At 45.2% G+C, this 22,020-nt stretch overlaps 1 protein-coding gene across 1 annotated transcript in view; it reads right to left on the reverse strand.

Moving 5' to 3' along the window:
• The window catches only part of ESYT3 (extended synaptotagmin 3), a 65,292-nt gene that overhangs the window by 30,085 nt on the left and 13,187 nt on the right, over nucleotides 1–22,020 (reverse strand). The window contains exons 5-7 of the mRNA XM_075933202.1: nucleotides 9,737–9,803; nucleotides 8,399–8,488; nucleotides 4,013–4,068 (exon numbers count right to left, since the gene is read on the reverse strand). Coding sequence (XP_075789317.1) covers nucleotides 4,013–4,068; nucleotides 8,399–8,488; nucleotides 9,737–9,803 — 213 coding nt within the window. The remainder of the gene's footprint in view (nucleotides 1–4,012; nucleotides 4,069–8,398; nucleotides 8,489–9,736; nucleotides 9,804–22,020) is intronic.

A 22,020-nucleotide genomic window follows, 5' to 3' on the forward strand; every position in this document is an offset into this window, starting at 1 on the left:
TGGGAAAACACCCACCACAAGCTCTGGCAACAGTCAATATGGGCAGAGAGCGTGCACCTTCATAGTATCAGAATTTTGGAGTATTTTATTTGGAGAACTGAAAATCAGGAGACCCAACTTTGTATCAGCAGAAAATGATCACATTTGACCTAAGACTGGTGTATGAGGCCATGGGTGATTTCAGTTAGAGCCTGTGTATAGAATTTGATCCCAGCTTAGCCTTACCTTGAAAGCTGTTGCACTGACAGCCCTAGAGATGGATATCCTCTATGAAACCTTAGAATAAGCACTGCATGTATAGCAATGTGAGCTTCTCCCACTCCCCACCCCCTTTGCCTTCAGCTAGAACCTCAAAAAATAGCCACCCTTAGGCAATTTAGCTTCCATTCTCCATTCACCCCTGGGCAGCCTTACTAGAGAAGCTAAGAGAGGGAACCACTCGTGAGGGTGTATTGTCCTCACTGCCACAGGCAGCTCCGGTGAGCTCTCCCCCAGCACAGCCCTCTGCCATGAATACTGCCTTTCCCATCCCGTCCTCAGCCCCCCACATACCAACCCCCTACCCCCACACCCAATCCCCTACCCGAGCCGCTACACTCCCTGCCTTGACTCCTGCAGCCCCACTCCCTCACCACACCCAACCCCCTGCCCTAATGCATGCACCCCCTGACCTCTGTCCTTAGGCCCCCTCACACACTTCCTGGCCCCCTGCACCCTTCACACCGTGACCTGACTCAAGCATCCCCATCCCCAAAAAAGAGAATCTGAGCAATGTCGGGGACATCTGCAACTATTTTATAAGTAATTAAAACTAAAAGGCTAAAATCCCCCCCCTCCCCCAACGCATTTTATGACACCTTTGTAAGCAAATGGTTTGAGGAAGATCATATGTTTGATCTCTGCTTTACTGAGCACACAGGGAGTAGGGGGGAAGCGTTCTCCTTGGCCTCAGAGGATAGGACAAGCAGAAATGGGCTTAAAGTGCAACAAGGGAGGTTTAGGTTGGATGTTAGGAAAAACTTCCTAACTGTCAGGGTGAGGGTCAAACACTGGAATAAATTGCCTAGGGAGGTTGTGGAATCTCCATCACTGGAGATATTCAAGAGCAGGTTAGACAGACACCTGTCAGGGATGGTCTAGATGGTGCTTAGTCCCGCCCTGAGGTCAGGGCACTGGACTCGATGATCTCTCGAGGTCCCTTCCAGTTCTAATGTTCTAGGATTCTATGATCTGTTGTACACCATAAAAAAAAAAAAACCACACAGGAGCTGCAGACTTAAGGCAGCAGCAATGGTTCATTTCATGTACAACTCTAGGAATACAGGACTTTGCAGCTAATCCATCATCAGAGCTGAATTTGCTGGGTTTTGTTCAACAGTAAGACCTAATGTCTGGAAAGAAAAGCTAGACAAATTCTAATCAGAAGTAAAGTAACCGAGATGTAGTGGTGTTAGTCTGGTCTAGCTGAAATAAAAGACAGGACTATGCAGCACTTTAAAGACTAACAAGATGGTTTATTAGGTGATGAGCTTTCGTGGGCCAGACCCACTTTGATCTGAAGAAGTGGGTCTGGCCCACGAAAGCTCATCACCTAATAAACCATCTTGTTAGTCTTTAAAGTGCTGCATAGTCTTTTGTTTAATCAGAAGTAAGGCACACATTTTTAAACAGTGAAGAAGGTGGCCCATGGGGACCAGGGAAGTAATAGATTCTCCATTTTGTCAAGTCTTCACACCAAGATTGGATGCCTTTTGGAAAAAATTTGCTTTAGCCCAGGGGCTTTCAAACTGTGGGTTGTGGCTTGTAAGGGCAAGCCGCTAGCTGGCTGCAAAATGCTCCGTTCACCTGCGCCTCTGCAATTATGGGCAATGGCAGCCCCTGTTGGCTGCAGGAACAGGAAACAGTGATCCACAGCCAACGGGAGTTATGATCACCCATACCTGCAGAGGCACAAGTAAACAAAAAGTCTCGTAGCCAGCTTGCAGCTTGCCCTTACAAGCCATGACCCAGAGTTTGAAAGTCCCTGTTTTAGCAACAGTTCTAGACAGGGTTTACTAGGTGCAGTTTAGTGGACTTTAATATACAGATTAGACTGAATGATTTGGTCTTAAAAACTCTATTGAATCTATGAAATGCAGTAAAAAAATCTTTCAGGTTTAGCCTCATATTTGGCCCTCTACTGCTTTATTTGCACAACAGGCATTTGACCTACTTCCACATAGCCAGAAGCATGTAGGACACATAGGCTACGTCTACACTGGCCCCTTTTTCGGAAGGGGCATGCTAATTTTGAAAGTGGGAATAGGGAAATCCGCGGGGGATTTAAATATCCCCCGTGGATTTAAATAAACATGTCCGCCGCTTTTTTTCCGGCTTGGGGAAAAGCCGGAAAAAAAGCGTCTAGACTGGCCCAATCCTCCGGAATAAAGCCCTATTCCGGAGGATCTCTTATTCCTACTTTACAGTTTAGGGCTCTCCATATACTGCTTTCAACAAACAGCAGTTTGGCATGAGTAAGTCTATGTCTACATGAAAGAACAGAATTTTAAAAAGAAGAAAAACAAAACAAAACACATCACTCCCTCATCTCATCCCATTGCTCATAAAATGTTAGTGAAAAGAGGAATAGCCTTATCCAGCATAATCCATGATCTAGATGCAGTGCACAGTTTGACTATGACAGAGTTCTGGAATCCCATGCAACTGCATGTAGCTTCTAACAAACAAGTGAGTAGGCAGGATTTTGTATTTCTTTATTCTTCCCCCTCAATCAGTCATTTTATGGAAGCGTTCTGGCTCAACCTGTCTCTCAGCCTGTTTCACAACCAGGCATGTGTGTTTATAAGTCAGTCTCATGATCAGAGTGCTTCTAAAGTTAAGTCACTACAAGGGAAGTAGGATGGAGTGAAGCAGTCAGGCTCTAACATTTTGCAGAGAACCAAATGAATTGTTGCTTTTAGGGCCAGGTCTTCACTTGCCATGCCGGAGATCGAGCTGCTAGTGCTCAATTTAGTGGGTCTAGTTAAGAGCCACTAAATCAAATGCTGAGTGAGGGTGGCCAGTACTCCTCACATTGAGTAACTTCACAGTCCCATTTGATTCAGTACAGTAAGCGGCTACTCAACATGCACAAGAGCATCTGGTCCTAAGTGTTTTTCAGCATGTGGTGGTGGGAAGAGACAGAAAACCAGCCCCCAAAACAATTTTTAATTTAAAAATGACTTGTGAATAACCAATGTGTAGTTTCCTTTTCCTCTTCATGTCACATGAAGAGTTTTCTGCTACGCTGAAGGAACTCAGAAGCAGGGAATGAATGCATCTTGGCTCCTAGTAAATAGCTTGAAAATCCAGAGTAATGAGGCCAAACAGCAAGATGTCCACATTCACTGTGTAAGTTTAACAAACAGGCATTTGGGAAGGGCTGGCATAACTTTGTTGCATTTTTGGGAATCTGAGGGGGTGAGGATAATTTCTTGTGAGAAAAGCAGGGATACTTCTGCCCTTTTGGATTTTGTGGTTGATTTAAAAATAGGATTCCATGATTAAGAAAACTACAAAGGAGTACACAAAGCTCAGGATATATGGCTTATATTTCACCTCAAAATAAATACAGTATGCAAATCCCTTAATTCTGGATGTCTGTCATCACAAACCATCAATGCAAAGTAGTTTTTGCAGGTGCAGAAAGGAAAGCCAGCTTTTTAAATGTAGGCCTTGTTATGGCCCCAGTGTCTTTTGCAACCCCACATGGAAGTGTTATGGCTAGACAAATCTTCTATTGTGAGCCTCAAATATGAAGAGATGATAGAAAAGCAATTCTGATGCCTGCAGTAAAACGTAGAGTTCAGATTTTGCAGGTAGTCCAGATATATTTATGGTCAAGGGTAAAGTCCTATGATACATAGTTCTTGAAAATCTTTTGGCTCAGTTTCTAGAGAAAGGGGTTTCATTTCTATACCATTCTCCCTCCCATTGTTTAAAAGCAATAGAAAGAAGAGAAGTGAACACTCACCTAATTCCTGGGGCATCAAGGAGGTTGGTCAGTCCTACCCAGTTGATTTCCAAATGCTACAGTAAGGAGGAGAAAAAAACCCCAAAGTGAACCATATTAATAAATTTGCAACAAATTAATGAACCTAAAAAACACACAAGGCATAGCCAGCTAGGTAATGAAAACAATTCTGAACTAGTAACTGGATTGCGTTTACACCTAAAAAACCAATGGCTGAGAAGGAGTTTCCTTTATCTGAGCTGCCAAGTCCTGGAGCTAGTGCTTCTTTGAATCTTTTCTTCCAAAAACTTAGGAAATGGCAGTCCCTACATTCCTATTGGAGCAGGATACTGGCCAGTCCAGCATCCTGTCGTAGCCATTGCTGGGTGCTTCACAAAAGATGTAAGGAATCCCGTAGTGGGAAACTGTGGGGTAGGTCGCCCACCGGGGAAGTGCCCTCCTAATGCTGTTGGCTAGCTGTTGCCTGATTCCCTAAAGCATAAATATGTCTAGCTGGTCCAAACTTATGTCGTTTATATTTCCAATTACACATGGAAGAGATTGCCACAACAGAATGTAGAACCATAGTTAACTGATCACTGACTGACTTCCCATGGACCTATTCTAACAATCCAAATGCCAGAGCAGATTCAGAGCCGTATTTTTTTAAAAAACTCCCCTCAGGATGTCAGAGTATTGTTTCCTACTTCTATGCCCCAGTTATTCCGCTCCGTGACAATCACCATTTTTTCTTTACATAAGTCACAGCTTTAAAACGCACTACTTTCTGGCTCCGAATCAGAAATGTGGAATTTCTTTCCTTTTGGGATAGGTAGAAAGAGCTGTTTCAGTGGGACCAGAGCCAAATAACACAATGGGCTTTACGTGAAAAGGGATTTTTTTTAAAAAGACCATCCCTTAACAACCAAGGAACTAAATGAGTGACCCTGAAAATATGGCCCAATATTTTTAAGGACTCAAACTATTATAGCAGTGTCTTACAGATCCACATGTGGCAGCGACAGACCATGGGACAGGGCAACACAGTACTGAGGTTTTATGCAGGTGATCCCAAATAAGCACTGATTACTTACACACGGTGAACATGTGACTCACCACATGACAATCACCCCGCACCATTCTGATTTCCATCCCCACACATTAACCAGCATCCACAACTGGCCTGTCACTGGGGATTTAGCCAATATCCTTCTGAAGGGAGAGATCAGGGACTTTGCACACTTCCTTTGCCAGACGCTTACTAAGGAATCAAGTCCCGCACCCCCACACCCTGGAGCACACCTCATTCTCCAATTGTGCCATGCCAGCTAGGGCAGCTTGAACAAGAAATGCTCTGGGAAAGCACGTTCCCCGGTGGCTAGGGTGACTCAGCAACGTCACACAACCTGCAGCGCTAAATGGAACCCAAACACTCGATCCAGAGTAGCAAGACTAACGGGCTCAGTGCAATAACTCCGGACCCACCTCTCTGGAAAGGCCTTTGTAAAACCAGTTTTCATTGAGCCCAGAGAGGGCTGGAGCTTCATGAATCCTCATACAAGCTCAGACTAGACCAAAGCAGCTGGTTTGGTTTGTGGCATGACTAAGCTCTTCTCTTTTATCTGGAGCAAAAGATTTACAGGCATTTGAACTGATTGTTTGCAGTTAGTCCTTAACAACAGCTGCTACCAGCTCCCATTCTTGAATCAGAAATAGGGCATTTACCTTGTCCCTCTGCTGAGAAAGTGATAGTTTGGAATTATTTGAAATGTTAAGTCTAGCACTTCCTCCATGTCACACAGTGCAACTTACTTTCCTCTGCCTTGTTCTTACTACCTCCCCGCCCCCTCTTTCCCTTGCAGCCAATATGGACTTGAACCCCACAAAATCCCCAAAGCCAGAGACCTCCATTTCTTGTTATTAAACTTGCATTTTACTAGCCTATGGCTCAGCGTTTCTTAAACTGTTCCATGGCACACCAGTGTGCAGTGGAGAACGCTAGAATTCAAAATGGCCAGCCTTAAAGCGGCAGGTGACCTCTTTTTTTTTTTTGCTCAATAAGCCCAACCCTTTTTTATCCTCCTCAATAACTTTCCCCTGATCCTCCCCCCAACCAGCACCACCCCTTTTTTGTTTTTGCGCTCAACAAGAAAATCCTTGCTGTTTCTCAAAAAAAAAAAAAATTGCTTGGTGTTCCTCGGTCTTAAAAAGTTTAAGAAACACTGCTATGGCCACTTCCTCTAGTAAGCCTCTACTCCAGGATCCCCAGCTCATGTAAAGTGAAGTCAGTGGAGCTACATGGTTTACATCAGCTGAGGATCTTACCCCGAAAACTAAGGCTAGGTCCACACTACAGCCGAAGGTCGTCTTAAGGTACTCAATTTCAGCTATGTAAAAAACGTAGCTGAGTCTACACACCTTAAGCCAAGTTTCGGCATGGTCCTCACAGCAGGAAGTTGATCGAAGAAATGCTCCCGTCTACTTTCTGTACTCCTCACATGGAGTACGAGTTCCAGTATCGATGAAGATACTCTCAGCATTCCATTTAGCAGGTCTTTACTAGACCCACTAAATCAAACTCCAGAAGATTGACCACCATAGTATCAAAGCGAAGTGAAGATGTTGTCTCAGCAAACTAAGACAAAACCCTCATCTATGCACTAATCCAGCTGAGTAACACAAGGACCTTTAGCCATACAGGGATTTTCAGCAGAAGAGTAGATTTCATTTTTGCTGCTTTGCATTTCAAAGGGGCAGTGCAAGCAGAGCCCGGGATCAGCTGATCCCAGGCTCCTGTGGTGCTGCCCCTGGCGCGGCATTTCCAAGGGGCAGAACTGCATGGAGGGGGACTCCAGCTGATCCTGGCCTCCATGCAGTGCTGCCTCTTTGAAACGCTGCCACAGTATTTCAAAAGGGCAGTGTACACGATTAATCTTTTTAATCACTTGACAGCCCTATTATATTTTTTATATATATATATATATATATATATATATAAAAATAAAATGAATATGATATTTGTTAGTAACTGGTGCGTGCAACAGTGGCACACATCTGAACAAGCACACAGGATCTCAATATTGGTGCACGAGACAAAACTCACTCTGATCATGGAAGGAAAAGTCTTAGAGGGAACACTGGTTATATTGCCTGAAATAATTTAACATTGGTAAAAAACACTGGTGTATTGGTACACCCTCTCCAGCAATATGGCCAACCTCTACAGTCACTAATGGACTTGGAACAGAATCTGCTTTAGTTTGGGACTACAACAGAGGCACACAGTAGCAAAAGTTTCATCAAAGTTAATGTAGATCAGAAATCCATCCTCAGACGTCAATATCTATATTCACCCTCCTCCCCACAGCTCTGTTCTTCTTAGCCTATACTGGAGATCACTGGATAGTCCCATGGTCTGTGCCATGAATCCTTATAATCTCAGAATGCACAATGATCAAATGTATCCTATTGCAATTATGCCGCACACTAAATTCAGTGCAGGAGCGCGTGGGCAGCAGAATTTTGTCTAAATTTCTACTGTGCTATGAAAAAAAAAAAAGAAAAAAAAACCAACAACAAATAGTCTAGTAGCACCTTAAAGGCCAACAAAACATGTAGATGGTAGCATGAGCTTTCATGGGCCTTCAGGAGTGTCATCTGAAGAAGTGGGTTGTGCCCACGAAAGCTCATGATAGCATCCACAAGTTTTGTTAGTCTGTAACAGGGAAAAAGAAAGACAAAAACCAAAAAACAGTCTAGTAGCACCTTAAAGACTAACTCAGCTACCCCTCTGAAGCTACTGTGTTATGCTCACTAGGAACTTGAAGTATCTTCATTACAGTCAATGCTAACTAAAGGGCAATGCTTCATGGAAGGATTTATAAGTGTGACCCCATACTTTGTGCATTTGGTCTCTAATCACTTTTACACTCAATGCAGAAATACATAAAAGGAATGAGTCATGTTCTAATCTGTGCCTAGGAAGAGAAAATGCTCCTCCTAGGATTCAGTGGAGTTGGGATTTAATTTACAACAGGTGGTATAGACAAGTTTACACAATTAGGCCTTTAGTGCAAAGGATAACACAGGCTGGCACCTAAGATGTCTGCATTTATTAACTGCATTAATATCGGGCAATAGTTTTAAAATAAAAGGCATACAGAGCCTGTGCATTCAGAGGAGAGCAAATGCACAAGAACATCATTCATAATATTATCTAGATCACTGGAGAGACACACATTCCTCATTTTTAAAGCTCCGTTCAAAACTCTGTTTAAGTACTGAATATCAGGCAAGGAAGTAACCAAGTTATGACAGACATATTTAAAAGGCGAACTGGCCCTCACCGTCATAGGAGCAAAGCTCAGGAGTCAAGCAGGCTGCAGGTTGAATTCACTACAGACTTACCGGTTTCTGCATAAAAAATATTGTCAGGGCGCCAAAGAAAGGCACATCTGGGAGAAGTGGTTCCAGTATCATCCGTAATGTTCCGTGTAACTGAAAAGGACAGAGGAGGGGAACTTTAGTTTGAAGGTAACAGCCAGGATAAGTCTGAACTGCTGCCTCATTCAGATTGTGTGGCCAAAGCTCACAAAGAGGACATGGAAATCCAGAGTTCAAGCTCTGACATCGGTACCCAATATTGTATGATACATTTCTTCTCAATACCCAGCCTACCACCAGGGTCCCAGATCTGCTCTTATCTGAGGGGCAGTTTCATAGAGCATTTATCTTCCCTTAATTTGGGGCTGGAACATCTGCGTAGTTTGTAATGAGTTATGTGAAGAGGCAATCTGAAGCGGAACCATTTTCACTGGAATTTTGAAAAACCCACCACAGACATTGAACATTTCTAGCAGCCTTTCACTAGAAATTTATCCAAGTGACTTAGGACCTCAAGCCCCATTTTCAGAAGAGACTGAAACTCAGGCTCCAAATGTTTAAGTCACTTCTGAAAATAGGGCTTAAGTGCTTGAGAGCTTTATCACTTACATTTTGTAGATGGTTTTCACAGACATTGACATTTGGCGCCTAAATCTATCCCAGGAATACCGGGATTAGTTGTGACCATGTGCAACTGCCCTTTATTGGACAGAATCGGCACTTCTCCCCTGTGCACCTGAGATGACACATTGCTAATGGTGCCAAGTATCAGAGGGGTAGCCGTGTTAGTCTGGATCTTCAAAAGTGATGGGGAGTCCCGTGGCATCTTATAGACTAAGATTTATTTGAGCATAAACTTTCATGGGCAAAGACCCACTTCGTCAGATGAAAGCGTATGCTCCAATAAATCTTTTAGCCTATAAGGTGCCACAGGACTGCTAATGGTGAAAGTCGAGATTTTCAAACAGGTCGAAGGGAGCTGCTTATCTAACGCTCCTTTGAAAATCCCAGCCTCAGCATGATGCCCAAGCAGCACAGGGTCTGTGCTTAGACTGGAAGGGAAGGGGGGGAGTGGGTTAATCTTCTCTCTGCAGTCACTGAAGTTCCAAGAGGTTTAATAGCTCCCTATTTTATTGCACTTTTTGCCTGCAAATCTCCGAGCTTTCCAGGAGATGGTATTTTACACCTGAAGACTAGGAGCCGCAAGGCAGTGCAGCGACTTGTCCAAGGTCACTCAACAGGCCAGTGGCAGTATCAGAAATGCAACGCAGGTCTCTCTGCCGCCGTCTCCTACCCTAACCACAGGGCCATGCTGCCTCAATACAAAATACAGCATCAAGTGAACATTTGTAGTGTACCCACCTGTATTCCTTTCACTCCTCCTTTGAATTTTGATATTTCCATGTGAATCTCGCAGTCCCCTATATAACTGAGAGAAAGTTCTCACATTATTCTAATGTTTGCAATACCCACACTTGAACAAAATGGAGTTGTAAAAGGGGAGGGAAACGAGCACATCTGCTCTAACACGACTTCACAGAACCAGAGGAGCGTGCACGCTGCTGAGGAAGAACAGATTAGCTTCTTAAACCAACAGGCTGGAAGGTTTAGTTACCGTAAACTGAAATATCAAATGGAGATGTGGGCAGAGCAGCAACATGGAACAGCATTTTCATTGCAAGCTTAATGCCTCATTCTCAGGTCTGGAGAGGACAGTGTGCACATTCCTACTCAGGGAATAAATGAGAGTTATTGGAGTTCAAGGGAGTTAAGAAACAGCATGATTCTCTCTCTCAGACACTAAGGAGGCTCATGACTTCCGGTGCAGGATCAGAGAACAGACTCCTTTGCCTATGCAGAGACCCACTGAAATCAGAATCACAGCCTCATACACTATTCCACTTTTCTTGGCTCATAGCAGGCTGGGCCAAAGATGCCCAATAAAGGGCGGGGGGCCAGCCTTAAAATAACTCAGTGGCCTTGAGGCTGGCCCATAAGATAGACAATATGTCCACTATTGGGCCGTTACCAATGAGTGAGTGTATCAGATTGAGAATAAAATGAACGTGGAGTGCAATAGTTTTGCAAGTTAAGAACAACCTGAAAATAAACTAACTTCTTGATTTTTAAAACATCGCTAGCTTGTGTGGAGTGGTTTTCAAGTAGGCTACCAAGATTCTGTTTAGCCTGATATTGTAATTACATCCCCAGATGTCTTTTTATTAGGCAAGTTCACAAGAGAGTAGAGAATCTAAAGAATACTTATTTGGTGTTGTGCATGTACAAGACCGAAGCACACAGCCTATTTAAATCCTGATGAAATTTGGGGAAAAAAAATCCATGCAATGTATTTTTCCAAGGGAAAGGAAGGAGGTGGGGGGGCTCATTTACCAGACTAAGAGGTTTATACTAATAAAAATTGAAACTCCAATACTGTAGCATTGCAATTTTGCATGTCACCATACAAGGTATACTTAAAATTAATACTGGTTAATCTTGAGCAAGAGTCGCATTACCAGATAGAAGACACAGCTTGGGTTTATAAAAATCCCTTGGCTTTCTAGAGAATTAGAGAAACTCTTCCAATCAGTCACTAATGCCTTTTACTTTTAGCAATCACTTCACTGCAGAACAATGTTTAATATTCTCTCCAACAGAGAGTCATAAGATAAGTTCCCATGTGGAACATTCAATGTGTCGTCAGACTTAATTATGATTAAGGCCATTCTAAGTCAGTATTACACAGGAATTGCCATGTCAGGTCAGATCAGAGGTCTACCTCACCCACTGTCCCATCTCTGACCATGGCTGTACTACGTGCTTCAGGAAACAGTGCAACAAACTCCATTATGGAGAGAGATGCTTAAGAAATATCTTGTCCGAATAAGGAGTTTATTACCAATTTTCTTCAAAGGTTGGTTCATGCCCTGAAGCAGAAGGGTTCGCAATCCTCCAAAAACAAAACAAATCACCGCTAAACCTGTTTTTTTCTAAAACGACACAGACTGGCAATATCTTGAATTTCCTGAGCATACATTAGGGAATTAAAATAATTTGATGAATCATACTGAATTAGGCTTTGATAGCTTCAGCGTATATGGTATTAAAATGCAAATTGGGTGCATCTTCTCTAGTAGGGTGGGTGGATGCTAGCAAGCTTTTTCCTTACTCATCTTTGTGTTTCTCTGGGGATGTACACACACACACACACACACACACACACACACACACACACACACACACACCCCCCCTCCCTTCAAACTGGATTCTTCAGAGAGCCACACAGAAAGCCACACTTTTGGTCCACTAGCCTCTGGTCCTTCTTCCTGATCCAGGAAAGAGGCAGGCCCAAGGATGGCCCCCAACCTTTAGGGAAACATTGGACAGACTAGGCCTACGGAAGCCCCATAAGACTTGGCAGGTTCTAAGCTGAAGCTTGATGAATTTGCAACTTCAGAGAAACCCCTCTGGTGGGGTTGATGCCTGTTATGCTTATTAGTACGTGTGTAGGTTCTTTTATTGTTTGAATGGGTCTTCTCTGGAATGCCTTTAACAGTGTGGTAACTAATAGCTGTAGCCAGGGGAACCCACAGCTTGGCTAGGACCCATGGCAAGGTGGGAGGGCCCAGCTCTGCACCGCTGGGAGGGGGGCTGAGCCCTCTGTCCTCAGAGTAGAGATGTAAGTAACTAGTTGACTAACGGATAAGCAGGAGCTTATCAATTCGCACTAATCGACTAGTCACATCTGCCCCTCCCCCACTGTGGTTCTGCATTGCAAGGGACAGGGGAGCCGGCACATGCTGCTATAGCAAACTAGCCACGCGCAACTGGCCAAATAGCCACATGTGGCTAGCGTGTTGGGCGCCACAGGACTAGATGATCATAACGATCTCTTCTGGCTTTCAAGTCCACGAGTAAGGTTTGTAAAGGAGAAGGCCTTTGCTGGGAAATCGGCAGTGAAGGCAGGGAACTGTACACTCTGGACCCATCCTGACCAGAAGGCAATGAGATGAGTCTCTCCATGCCAGCTGAGGAGCAGGAAGCCTAAGATTGGGTGCCCTCATTGGGCCACTAAGGAGAAAATACAGGAGAGCCTTTTACTTCAGGAAACAGAGCAGAATCAGTAGCACTGGGGCGTTCAAATGAAAGCACATCCTCCTTAGTACAGTTTGTCAAAAGTCATGAAATACTGAAAGTCTTTAAGCCAGCTTCTACAGTGGGTGAAATTTCTGAAAAAGTAAGTCTCTCTACCAAAAAACAAACAAAACAAAAAACAAAAAAAATTCAGTGAGCTCTTTTCCCAACAATCCATCAATTACCCTTTTTAGAAGGATGCAACAGCCTGTGCCAGCCCCAAGATAATTCCTTCATTGCACCTAAACATCACCTCATACTGTTAGTTTGTCACAGGAGCTCTGCGGCGTATTTCCTGTCTGTACACATGTGCATTTCTTCACTCTGTTTTGCAGGAGCTGAGTCTATGTCATACCCTGCTCTGTACCAAACTGGTTTGTTGAGTTAGTAACAGATGACACATTTGCTCACTATCATGCAACTTTCAGACATCAGCTGAGCAGCCATGGAATCCTATTGCTGAGATCTGGGTCTCACCTCCCCCAACCCCTCTTTTGCCTGACATCTCATTTTGTCACATCAGCTCTTCAGGTAGCCATTATCAAAACTATACTGTAAAAAAAAAAAAAGCCTTCTTGATTTCCTTTTAAACACATGGGTGTGCAGCATCTATTGATGGGACTGGGGGGGGGGGAGGGAGGGGCAAACCTGCACACCATGCCTCTCTTCCAGCAATCAGGTTTACTATAGTTGTAATCATACCCTTACAATGCAGTGGCTGCAGAAGACACAAACAGGTATGTGAACAAGGGAATCCATAGAGTGATTTCTCTTCTGATTACATTACAAAAAGGTTTAATGCAGCTCAGAACCCTACACATCCTTTGCTTTCTTCAGAGCCCTTCAATATACTTCCCATGGAAGATCCTTCCTCTGAGTGAAATACTTTGCACATCTATAAACACCTTTCCTGAGCACTGTAAAATGCTTTACAAATGATATTTAACTCTTGTAATCTTAGGTGGCAGGTGTTTGAGCTTTTATTAATATTGGATACCGAAGAAACTGGCAGAGAGACTAGGCTACTTAACTAAACTAGAGGAGTCTGAAATAGCAGCCAGACTGGCTGCTATTACCATGCTCTAACCACTAGGAGAGGCTCCCTTGTGTGAGCCTATCCTAAATGGCCTTGAGCAGAAAGCTTGCGTCTACACAAGTTTCAGAGGCCAGATCAACTGAAGGAACCCTGCATTATGGGACTAAAAGCAGTAGTGTTGGTGTTTGTGCACTTGGTGGAGCCTAGTCACAGAGCCCCTCCTTCCTTGTTGGGTTTCAAAGCCAGGGCTCTAAATGAAGCCTGGATATATACACGGCATTGCCCTTAACCCTGCAATATGAGCCCAAGTCAATTGACCTAGGCTCAGCCCTGCTGCATAGTTATTCTTTTGCTGTGTAGACAGACCCTACGGCAAACTTCTAAAAGAAGAATTTGGTTTCCTAAGTGGTGCCATGTTATCAGTCAGCATGGCTAATGCCACACTCCGGCAAGCAATAAATACTTTTGAAGGCAGCTTTCTATAACCCTGCTATTGAGAACAACAAAGGATGCTTAGAGAGGCTGGCTGCTATGTACTGTAGCAACTAAGCTACACAAAACTTAATTTTCTCTCTAAGTTGAGCTATGACACATAGGAGAAGGTTTTAATACAAGAAATGGATATCAAATAGGCAAATAGTAAATAATCCAGGAAGCCTCACTGGAAAGATTATAGTACTGTAGTGTCAGACTAGACTAGCACAATGGAAAGCAATTCGGTTCCATGACATACCTCCTGGAGGGAGGCACCGATTTCTAATATACAGGCAGTCCCCGGGTTACGTACAAGATAGGGACTGTAGGTTTGTTCTTAAGTTGAATTTGTATGCAAGTCGGAACTGGTACATATTGTAGGGGAAACTCTAGCCAAACATTTCTCCAGAGCTCAGTTTTATTCTCCCACACCTCACTTCCCTCAGTCCTTTATTCTCAAGCTGAGGTGTCTGCTGAGAAAAGCCGCTCCGCGTCTCCCTAGTCTGCTGGGGGGGGGGGGGGGGGCTAGCTTCACGTCTCCCTGGTCTGCTTGGGGGGGGGCGCTAGCTTCGCGTCTCCCTGGTCTGCTGGGGGGGAAGCAGCTAGTGCGGGGTTGCCTTACCCCGTTTGTAAGTAGGGATCCGATGTAAGTCGGATCCATGTAACCCAGGGACTGCCTGTACCATGTTTCTAATGGGTATGAGCCAATAGTTTGCAGCATCTTAAACAACTGAAGGATTATTCTGAAGAAAAGCAGCTGCAGGATGTAAAGTGGTGGTGTTTGAAAAAAATGTATCAGTTTGGAGATTATTGCTGGAACCAGTTTGGAGATTATTGCCGGAACCAGTAACCTCTCAACTTGGAAGATGCTTTATATAGCCTATTGTTTATGCCAAAAAACACCTGCCACACACCATGGCCAGATATAAGATTAAAATCTAACTTTTAGTTGTTTAGGGAACCTAGGCAGTTCTCCCCCCCCCCGTTCCCACTCAGTTCTCCCAACACTTTGACAGGTGGTCCCTGGAAGAAGTTTGTATCTTCTGGCCACCTGCAGAAGACAGATTCCCTCCCTAAATTAAGTTTGAAAGCTCTATTATTTTACAATAAACAAATGGGATCCATAGATCTGGGATTTAAACTGGATAAATAAAAAAGAAAACACACTTTGTACGTAACTTGAAGGGCTAAGAGCAAGCAGTGATTTTACTCAATGTTTCTTCCTGATTCCTGATCACTTGAGCCGTTTTAAAATTTACAACAGCTTAAAGTATTTTAAGATTTGCTTTGACATTTTAACCTGAACACTTAGGAATATGGTTTGATGGCCAGAGCATAGAATTGGGAAAGATGACCTTTAGGTCCCATTATCGGCTCTGCCAGAGATTTCATGAGAGACCTGTGGGCAAGTGAAACTGTGCCTCAGTTTCCCCATCTGGAAAAAATGGTTGTATGTCTCAAGAGCGTAATGAGACGTAATAAGACGTAATGAGTTAGCGTTTAATCAAAGCCTTTGTCATACTCTGATGCAGTGTAAATGGAAGCTATTATTAACATTTAATTTGAGCAACATTTCTCAAGCATCTGTTGTTTCCTTTGGCAATTATGAATAATACCAGAGACCATTTACTTATGGATCATACCTGTTGTCTACTGAGCATACACAAGCCACTGAGCACTTTCAGGCTCAAAAATGGTAATAAACATCACTGTCTGGCGATTTTAAAACTTAACTAAGGAGGAGGTGTAAACTATAGCTAAGAAGGGTCCATCCACACCCAGGCTTGGGGTCAGGAAACTGGTTCCACTGCTAGTTCTTCTGCAGATCTCAATCTGTCCCCGCCCAGCTACCTCTGGGTGTAAAATGGGACAGAAATCCTGCCTTGTGGGGATTCTGCAGAGCCAAAATTTGTTAGTGAGTACAGGATGCTCCAAGACCTTCAGTGCTACTTAGACACAAGTGCATCTTACAGCATCAATGGCAGTGCCTGAGCAATAATCCAGGGGAAAGGAATGATGACGTCCCTGAATAATTTCTTGCAGATATGAGTTAAATGCCAAAATAAAAGGATCATGTTTATAAACTCAGAGTCACTCATTAACACCTAGTCATCCTTCTAGTAGGCCAAATGACTGGTGCAGATGAATGATAATTCTCTTTATGCCATGCAGAGTCCCAATGCCTGAAGTCTGCATGTGCACAAGCATACACCCTTTTACTCTTTTCAAGAGCCTGGGTTTGAACTTCAAAGAGCAGGCAGAGAAGGTACATTTTGCCATCAATTTCTAATCAGTCATTTGTGAATGCACTCTGAACCCACAGCTTGAGGCTGAAGAGATACCAGACTACCATAACATTACCTACAGCAGGGCTCCTCAGCCCACGGCCTGTCTGCATGCCGCCCGCGGTGCGGTTTGAGTTTACGTGGGCCTTGCGGGGCCGCAGGGTGATGCCTCCATCCCCCCGCCCTGCCCCAGCATGCCTTGAGCTGCTCGGCCGTCGAGTCACGATGCTGATACACAGGCACAGCCTGTGACCTCCAGCGGCAGCGCCTTGCCGCTAGTGGAGCCAGACTGGCTCTTGCCATGGAGCACTGCAATAAGCAGGGCCACCAGTCGGCACATGCGCAAGAGCCACAGGCTGTTTGGGGGGAGGGGGGGGGAGGAGGGTGGCAGCAAGAAGCAGCAGCACTGGGCAGTGAGGCGGAGCAAGAAAGGTCTGAGCTGGGGCTTGGGCTGGATCAGGGTCCATTCAGGCTGGGTCCCTCCCCAACCGATGCTAGGAGGGAGAGGGGAGCACCTTGTCAGGCCAGGGTGGGCTGAGGACCTGGGGTCCATTTTATTCAGGGTATAGCCTGAGGATGGGGTGGCGCGACCCTGCTGCATTGTGCCCCCCTGCCCTCTCCCAGGCTGCTATGATCTGCTTCCCTGTTACTGCAGAGTGGAGCCGGATGCTGGGTCACTACAGCTCCTGGCAGCAGAGAGCGTGCAGAGGGCTAACTCCTATTGCCGCCCCTTGCCAGGCCCCCTAGAGCCCAGCAGTTCCAAAAATACAGTTGAGGCAGCCACCCTGAACTCTTGTGTCTGCACGTTGGAGCACTCGGGATTAAACTTCTTCTGCGTAAAATCACTCCAAGAAATGCACAAACTTCTCCCTCCGCCCCCCCCCCCGGGGTCACTGAGCATACAGTCATGTTAATGTGCGTTTTAGTAGTTAAATTCCTCGACAGTCTTTGCTCATTAGAAATGCTGCCATATGGGTGGAAGTTGGGTCAATATTGCACTTTATTAATATTTATTAAATAGGGCCTGCATGTTGTGTAAAGTCTTGCCTTAATCTTTGCATTCTTGCCTGTCAGTGAAAAAAAAGCTAGTTGCATATTTATTTGCCTGTGTATGCAACCACACTTAAGTTGTGGCCCTCAGCATGTGCTAAGAGTATCATTGAGTAGCCCTGGCCTACAGGCTGATAGCCATTAAAAAACAAGCTCCTTGTGCATTAGTAACCTCTTATGACTCCAAGTCTTCATTTCACCTTCTCTTATAAACTTGATGGAAATACCTGGGCTCTTCCTCTGTAGGGACACAGCATCTTGTGCCCAACTGACATCTTGCATCCACAGCAACAATATGTGCTAGAGCTAAGCCCAAGTGCCATCTCCCCCTTAATGTCTATTTGAAACAGAATTCCTTGGATGAAGAATTCTCTATACATGATCTTATTATGGATGTTAAAAATAAATTTAAAAAAGGTAACCATGTAAGTGTTAAAAAAAACCCTAATGGTTAACTATTTTACCCGGAGATGTACAACCAGTAGGACTAGAGAGGGAAGGATGGTGGAGGGAGATCCCCATGGCTCTTAGATAGCCAGCTGCCCTGTGCTGCAGGCTGTGCAGTACAAGCTGGCTGCCTGCCCTGCCCCTAGGGAGTAGAGCCAGGAGCTGACTTGTACTGCAGAGTCCACAGCGCAGGGCAGCTGACTCCCGGGGAGGGCAGAGTTAACCAGGAACAGAAATTGATAGCCAATAAGATGATGCTTAACTGGTTAAAGTCTTACATCCCTCTATGATCTCAGCCCAAACAGTTGAGTGTGAAGGAAGTCTGAGTGATACTGTTTCAGTTGCTTAAGGTATGTGAACAAGAAAAACCAGACACCAACATGCCTCCCTATCACATACAAACACGTTTGGCCGAGAACTCAACTGCCTGACTACAAAGAGAAGTGAAGCTAGAAACTTTTGACGTGTATTATGTTCTAATTAGGAGAGAGGGCCAGGTTCTGCAAGCAAAGGTAGAGGAACTGGTGCAGTTTTACTGAATGAGGGGTCCCCAGCTATGAAAAGATCAGCCAGAGCAGAGTCTGCTGTACTGCATGTTGAAATGGTGTTCTACAGCATCTCTTCATGGCACTAATTTGGGAACAGGGACGGATATGGCCAGGGATCTGTCACTACCTGGACCACTTGATTAACACCTCACCAAGAGATGGGAAGCCTAGGGATTACTCATGCTACTACAGTTCAGAGCATCAGCAAATGTGAAAGGGCAGAAGATATATCTGAAGGAGAGACAACTGTAACCACTTTCTAAGCAAGCTGCATGTGTCAGCTTAATAACACTGCTGATGGCTAAATGCCAGTCCTGCTTATTTTCACTCAGGTCTGTTCCAAAGTCTGATTCCTTTCCATTGATACCCATTTGACTTGGCTTGGCTCGGCTCTCAGCTCACAACTCTAAGCACACCTAGCCTGAATATACACCAAGCCAGGATTTCCCTTGACTGCCCAGAGACAAGAACTCTCACTCACATAGCCATGCTATCTAGGTGCAACCGACTTCTTCAGTCTTAGTCAGTTGTGTTAAGATAATGGAGACACTCACACAGTTCAAATTGGTTTCTCCTTTTTAATGGGCAGCTCTGACAATGCAGAGGAATTAGCTATGAACTCAGACTCACTTGCCAACGATGGTAGCCCTTAGCAGCAGCATTCTTTGGGGTGCATAAATGGTCTTTTTTGCCCATCTGAATCCACCCTTCATGGAGATATGTTTTTCTTACATTTAAAAACACATGAACACTCAAACCGTGTCACGGACAGGAGGACGATTGTACCTCCATCCTAGCAGAGACCGAGTTATGCACAATGGAAGCTCCTGGTAAGCAGTTATCAGCCTCACCCATTTTCTTAGCCTTCCTTCTGCATCCTAGGGAAACCCCCACAAAGCAGAGCAGCATAGCTTATTACGCTGCTTCTCATCACCACCCCTTGTGCACTGCATCCTGAAGCACTGTCCAACCCGAGACACTGGCATTGTTTGAGAGACAGCTGTGCATTTCTTATTTTTAGAGCATTTGGGTGCACAGTACAGTGCAGGACACAGAAGAGACAGGTTGCCTGACCGAAGGAGATCGCAGTCTAGGATGACCTTGCAAGCCTGACTCGACAAGACATGATAGGTGATCCCATGACAGCTTAGTTATGTTTTGGTCAATATGCTATTGTAAGACCTGACTTAGCAATGCTGAAAGGCTTAATGGAAGCAGCATGTCTTCAGGGGACCTGGATAAGGAGCAGGTGCCCAAGGTGTAGATCTAAGAAAAAGCACAACTGAACCAGTGGGAAGATTCAGATAGAGCAGGGAAAGGAGGCTTAAGAGCTGGGAGGAGTGAGGCAAGCAGTAGAAATACTCTACTGAGCCTTAAAAGGCAGGCAGGAAGCCTTGACCTTGCTGTGGAAGGCACGAGACCCAAATACATGAAACAAAGACTTGCTACAGTCTTCAGGGATGACTGTAACAAAGGGAATTCTACAACTGTTACATCAGAGAGCATGTTGTATCAAGACTGACAGTGTTACAAGAGGAAACCCAGCATGGAATTTTACAGTTTGCTAAGGGAGATGCACATTTCCTGTTGGATCTCTGAGAAACCTCACTACAACTAAGGTAAAGGTAGAGTCACATAGTGTCTGATCAATGCTACCATCCACAGCACAGCTTGCTCTTTGGTGCACACTGCTGTTGTGGCATTACCAGGCAGGAAAGCTTCTTGTCCTAGGTGTCTAGCACCCTACAGAAGTCCCAAGAAAACATTTTCCTCTATGAGCCAGCTCTTTTCAATGAAACTGAGGAAGGAGTTTTAAGTACGAACTATTTGGTTGTTAGCTGCTTTCTCTCATTAAAGACCGCCAGTCTTCTAGAGGACTGAAGGGTAGAAGTGCCCCTGGATTTTAAAAAAAGCTCTATGGGCGATTCTTTGCTCAGTGTACAGCTGCAGCTAAAAAAAAAGTAGCAAGCAAAATGGATTATGAATATTACTACAATGTTCCATTGATTTGTCTGTAGAAAGGCGGTCTCATCTGGAATTATGATCACCTCTTTCTAAAAGAAGATATGGCAGAACTAGAGGGGAGGATAATAAGGAAGAAGAGCTTGGAAAAACTTAGATTGAGTTCGCATTCGTTAGGAAGGGGATGAACAGATTAATCAATGGCACAGATGCTAGATCAGGAACTGGAATCCTCTCACCTCCTACAAGAGCAAGGAAATATTTTTCTGCATAGCATGATTAAACAGCGGAACTAGGTGTCAAAGAATGTCATTGAGGACAAGAATTTAACAAGATTCAAAGAGGAACTGGAGATTTTCTATGGACATCCACCATAGCCAGAGAGATAAAATTAAAGATAGACTTTTGTGGATGGAACATTAAGCTTCATGTTGCAGGGAATAAGCCAATCACTACCTAGAGGAAGTCAGGATGAGCCTTACGGGAGGGGGGGGGGGGGGAAAAGAGAAGAGGAGGAGCAGCGGGTGTCAGATTATCCCATACTAGCTGGGTTTACTCCAGTTTCCTGAGCAACATTGGGTAACAAAATTCAGGAAAGGAGGGGATCCTGAGCCAGGGGACCCCCAGAGCCACAGATCCTGGGGGCTGATGGCTCCTGGCCCACTCCTGACCCTCTGAGAGCAGCAGGACCCTCCTCCCCCCAGGACTGAGCAGTCAGCCCCCAGGAGAACAGTACACAGTCATGCGGCCAGTAGCAAGAGGACTTCTCTTTGCAAGGCTGGCTCAGGGATCCACCTGCCCTGCTTTGGCAAGCAAAAGCTCAGAGCTCACATCTAACCCTGTGTCTGGTTCCAGCCATAGGAAGAGCCCCACTCACAGTACGAACAGCAGCCAGCTGTCTTCATAGCAGTGTAACTCCGAGGGTTTAACCCAGCCCCTCCACCCTGTGCTGCAGCAAACACACGGATTCCTTCTGCTCGGATAAGGCCAGCGAGCGGAGCAGAAAGGCTGGCTGGCTTTGGTTTCCGGAAGGGGGAGGTGGCAGATGGGGAGCAACCCCAGGTGGAGGGGAGGTTACACACAGGAGGGGTGCTCCAGCTCATGCCCAGGGCTGCAGGTGCCATGGGTGCCCGGGAGTGGGGAAGAAGAGGGTCAGTTATGTAACCTCGCAGGCAGGAGCAGGTGAGTCCCAGGAGGCCACACGCGGGAGGGGCGCCCCAGCTTGAGCCCAGGGCTGGGTTAAACCTCGATGTGGGTCCAAAAGTACCTTAAAACCTTCTCCCAGAGGAAAGGTTATCCCATGCAAAGTTTGGTTGCTGTAGCTCTTATAGTGCCAAGTTTTAGTGCACAAACTTACAAACAGTCTCCTTAACATATTAGATGGGGCGGTAATTGGACAGATGTGGTGGAAGAAAATCAGATTCTCTGTCTATGGGGGGCACATGCTGGAAGTTAGGGAGGTGGCGGGGGAGGAGTGGGGTGACAGCGTGCAAAAGAGCCAACCCTACTCCCCCTTCCCCGTTCTGTCTGGCCCAGCTCTGGTTTTAACCGTCAGTGCCCTTTTCCACACTAGCGTCCCTGCTCTTCCCGGGTCCACCTGCCTGCCGGTTTACATACCGACTGAGGTGCACCTGCACTGTGCAGAGGCGGCACGCAGAGGACAGCCCTCACAAGCACCACAGGCCCAGAACAGCAGTGGCCACTGGTACC

Source organism: Pelodiscus sinensis, chromosome 7, assembly GCF_049634645.1.
Source record: "Pelodiscus sinensis isolate JC-2024 chromosome 7, ASM4963464v1, whole genome shotgun sequence".
Classification (NCBI taxonomy): Eukaryota; Metazoa; Chordata; order Testudines; family Trionychidae; genus Pelodiscus; species Pelodiscus sinensis.